General features: G+C 41.1%; 1 protein-coding gene across 1 annotated transcript; it reads right to left on the bottom strand.

Annotated features, from left to right (window-relative positions):
• Positions 1 to 570: 570 nt before the first annotated feature.
• On the bottom strand, positions 571 to 2,393 carry LOC107095130 (inhibin beta E chain-like). The gene is made up of 2 exons (XM_015391107.1): positions 2,038 to 2,393; positions 571 to 1,622 (listed from the first exon to the last, which is right to left on the bottom strand). Exons 1-2 carry the CDS (start codon positions 2,339 to 2,341, stop codon positions 880 to 882), a joined length of 1,047 nt encoding a protein of 348 aa, XP_015246593.1. The 5' UTR covers positions 2,342 to 2,393; the 3' UTR covers positions 571 to 879.
• Between the last annotated feature and the right edge of the window lie 1,096 nt (positions 2,394 to 3,489).

The raw sequence follows: 3,489 nt of genomic DNA, 5'->3' as shown, positions 1-3,489 counted from the left end.
AATAAATATTTAGAAACATTAAACCGAAACCAAGAGTAACGAGTGACGTTTGTTTTAAAAATGTAAGGAATAGAAAGTACAGATACTTTTGTGAAAATGTAATGAGTAGAAGTCAGAAGTAGGAAGAATAATAATGGAGTAAAGTATAGATATCTAAAAAGGTGTACTTAAGTACAGTAACAAAGTATTTGTACTTCGTTACTTGACACCTCTGCTGCAGAGGAATATAGAGTTTGTGATCTGTAGGAAAAAAATTTGAAAATAGTGCACTTTGTGAAGCTCGATTTGAGAAATTTAAAAAAATAAAACTTAAATTTGAAAATATACAATCTGTAGAGCTATAAAACATAAAAATGAAATCTGAAAAGAAGAAAACAAACAAAAAAAGTTACTTTCCAAAACCTTTTTTTAATTAATAACTTTCTTATTTCCATTTACAAAACATTCATTTTTTTTTGCAAAAATAGTGGAGCAATATTTACTCCATACAACTTCACAAAAGACTTCAGTTTTTAATATAAAAAAAGATTTATTTATTTTTATTTCAGAAATGTGTAAGACAACGCTAAGAATATCAAAGTCGCATAAAATAAAACATTTCAGTGCAATTAAAATCAATAGAAAATAGGGTAACAGCACAACAGTGATAAAATACTACAAACAATAAATAAACATTAAATAAATACCCATGTTTTTTACTTTTTTTTTTAGTTAAACTAAGCTTTGTTTCATATGTAGTGAATATATGCACTTTTATTTCGTCAAGTTTTAACATAAAGTAATGAAAACCACGTTTATAAGAACTAAGATTTTCTCGTAGTGTTTGATTAAATGCCATGATGGATGGATCAATAAAGTCTTTTTCATGTTTTCCCGCCATCAGGCGCAGTGACATTTGGTGACGATGAAGTCATGGAAGGCCGTCAGCTTCAGCTTCCCCCGGCTGTCGTAGTGCATCAGCACCATGGGCTCGTAGGCCGCCGGCACGCAGCAGGGCCGCGGCATCCCCCCCTTGGTGATCAGGTGGAGGCGGGACTTCACCTGCGTGTGCATGCTGGCCGGCTTGTAGTTGTGCGGACAGGTGCCGTCGCAGAAATGCATTGTGTACTCAGCTGGTGCCACCACCCAGTCTGTCCAGCCGATGTCTTTAAAGGACACCGTCACAGACTTCCGGCAGCACAGCCCTTGCTCATCACAGTTATCTTCCTTGTTGGAGCGGCGATGCCTCACCCTGCGAGCAGCGATAGACTCCTTCTGGTCCACTTCCAAAGTGATAACTGGGTTTAAGTCGGACTTTTCTGTTTCCATCCGTACGTCTACAACCAGTGGTTTGTCATCAGTCCAGTTCCTCTTTGCCTCAGGGGTGATGTCTAAGGTCACATCCTGGGTGGTGGAGACATGGCTTCGGGCCCCTGAGTCTTGATGGGGCCACTTAGCAGAGTATGTCGGCTTCATCCCGTTGATTTTCACACTCACATATCTTCCAGCGCCTTGCTTGGACACTCTCACCAGAGCTCGATCCAAATTCAGTTCAGGGTGAATTTTTCGGACCTTTTGGAAAACGGCGCGGTACCAAAGAATGCGTCGCTCATCGCCCCTCCGTCTCACCTGTACAGGCTCCACTGTAAACAAGAACAACAGGAAAATTAATCCATAAAAGGAGAAGACATCCACAGTCACATTTCCGAGAAGAAAAAAAAAGTTTTAGAAAGTCCTCGTGACCTGATTGGAAATGTGTCAAAGGGTAACATAGTATTCCAGGTGTGCCTTTCACGCCCGTGATTTCTAAAAGCTCAGAGGAATGCGTCTGTTTGCTGCTTTCCATTTCTTCACAAATCTGCATTAAATGCTCTAAACATTCATTTTAAACAATCAGATTTTACGTTGCATGACATGGCAGTTCTTCAGCCCATTAATCATCTACTGTTTTTTCCTAATTTAGCTCAAACAACCCCCCCCCCCCAGCCCTCCAGACCTTTGACTTCAGGTAAACTTTATTTGTTATGTTTAATGTTCCAGCAAACGTCTCATCTATACCTGGAAAGAGCACAGTGGATATGCTGCTCTCCCTCTTTGACCGGCTGGAGTTTTTTCTCATCTGGCTCAGTTCCTCCCTGTAGAGCTTGAACATCTTCTTCAGCTCCTTCTGGGAGGCTTTTATGGCAGGCCTCGGTTCTCTCTCCAATCCCAGATTGCTGAGGATCCCCTTCTTCACCGCCTCCAGGATCAGGGGTGTCGGTGGGCCCTGTTGGGCTGCTGCAGGCTGGCTTCCCCCTGAGGCAGGGAGGAGCAGGAGCAGCCAGATGAGCAGAAGAGGAGTGTGCAGCAGCAGCGGGAGCATGGTGAGCCTGCCGGGTAAGTTTGATTTACGAGTTCTCCTCCACTGTGGAGTGGGTTTGTCCACGTTGTGAGAAAAAAACATCTTTACATGCATTATTTATAGTGCTCAGTGATGCCCCGCCTCTTAGTTGAAAAAGCAGGCCTGTGAATGGCTCAGCGTGGGCCACACGCAGATATGAGGCAACAATTTGAAGGATTGAGTTATGTATGATGAGGAGGATTCTGTAAGTATGGAATTTACTGAAATTCATACATTATCATATTGTTTTTATCAGCTGTTTTTTTTAGAGTTTTATTTCTGTAGCTGCACATGTTTTATATCCTAAATCTCCTTTTTTTCTGTTTACCTAAATAAATTCTCTTGAAATTAATTTGCAGCCCTCAGATTAATTCTGATGCATTTCATCATAAGAGTTGGGTTTAATCAGAGCAATGTGTTGAATCTTACTGCAAATATCATCCATCCAAAAAGGGAGTCTCACATGGCCGACAGAGAAAATGACAAGGACGGCTTTAGAATTACACCGACCCCTCCCAAAAAAGGTTGTACAGGTGTACCTGCAGCGAACGGCGTGCAGCTAAACTTTTCTGTTTTAATTGAAAACCTGCCAAGTGTGGTCAAAGGGCAGAGTCATGGAGAGATAGAGCTGATGTAATCCTCAGCTCTGAGGGACCAGGTTTAAGGTTGTCGATGCCAGCTGGGTGTTTGAGGACGGTGAGATCAAATGGTAACCAAACACCAGAGGAGGTGGAATACTTTTCAATGCAAAAATAGAAAAGAGCAGATAAGTAATAAGTTCTCGCTGTAAGAGCGGATTCTAAAATAGATTTTATTCACTGTACCATAGCTGTGTATTTTATACACAATCTGGAGTTAGAAAATTTACATAAGGCGGCAAACGAGGTACAAAAGGAGCCCCTCTTTGAAGTAACCCATATTATAAAATTATTTTAAGTATGAAAAGTCCATAAAACATAACAAAAAAAACATTATTGTATGATGAAAAGTGAAAATGGGGACAGGCACGTAGGACGGCCTTATGTAACCATATCACCAGAATGATTGACAATTAGGAAGACCACCTATTTTGATGATCCACTAGGAACAAGAACATCCTCCACTATACCTTGATTATCTGGCCTGTTTGC

Source organism: Cyprinodon variegatus, unplaced genomic scaffold, assembly GCF_000732505.1.
Source record: "Cyprinodon variegatus isolate N-32 unplaced genomic scaffold, C_variegatus-1.0 Scaffold525, whole genome shotgun sequence".
Lineage (NCBI taxonomy): Eukaryota > Metazoa > Chordata > Actinopteri > Cyprinodontiformes > Cyprinodontidae > Cyprinodon > Cyprinodon variegatus.
This window is presented reverse-complemented; position numbering and strand designations above follow the sequence as displayed.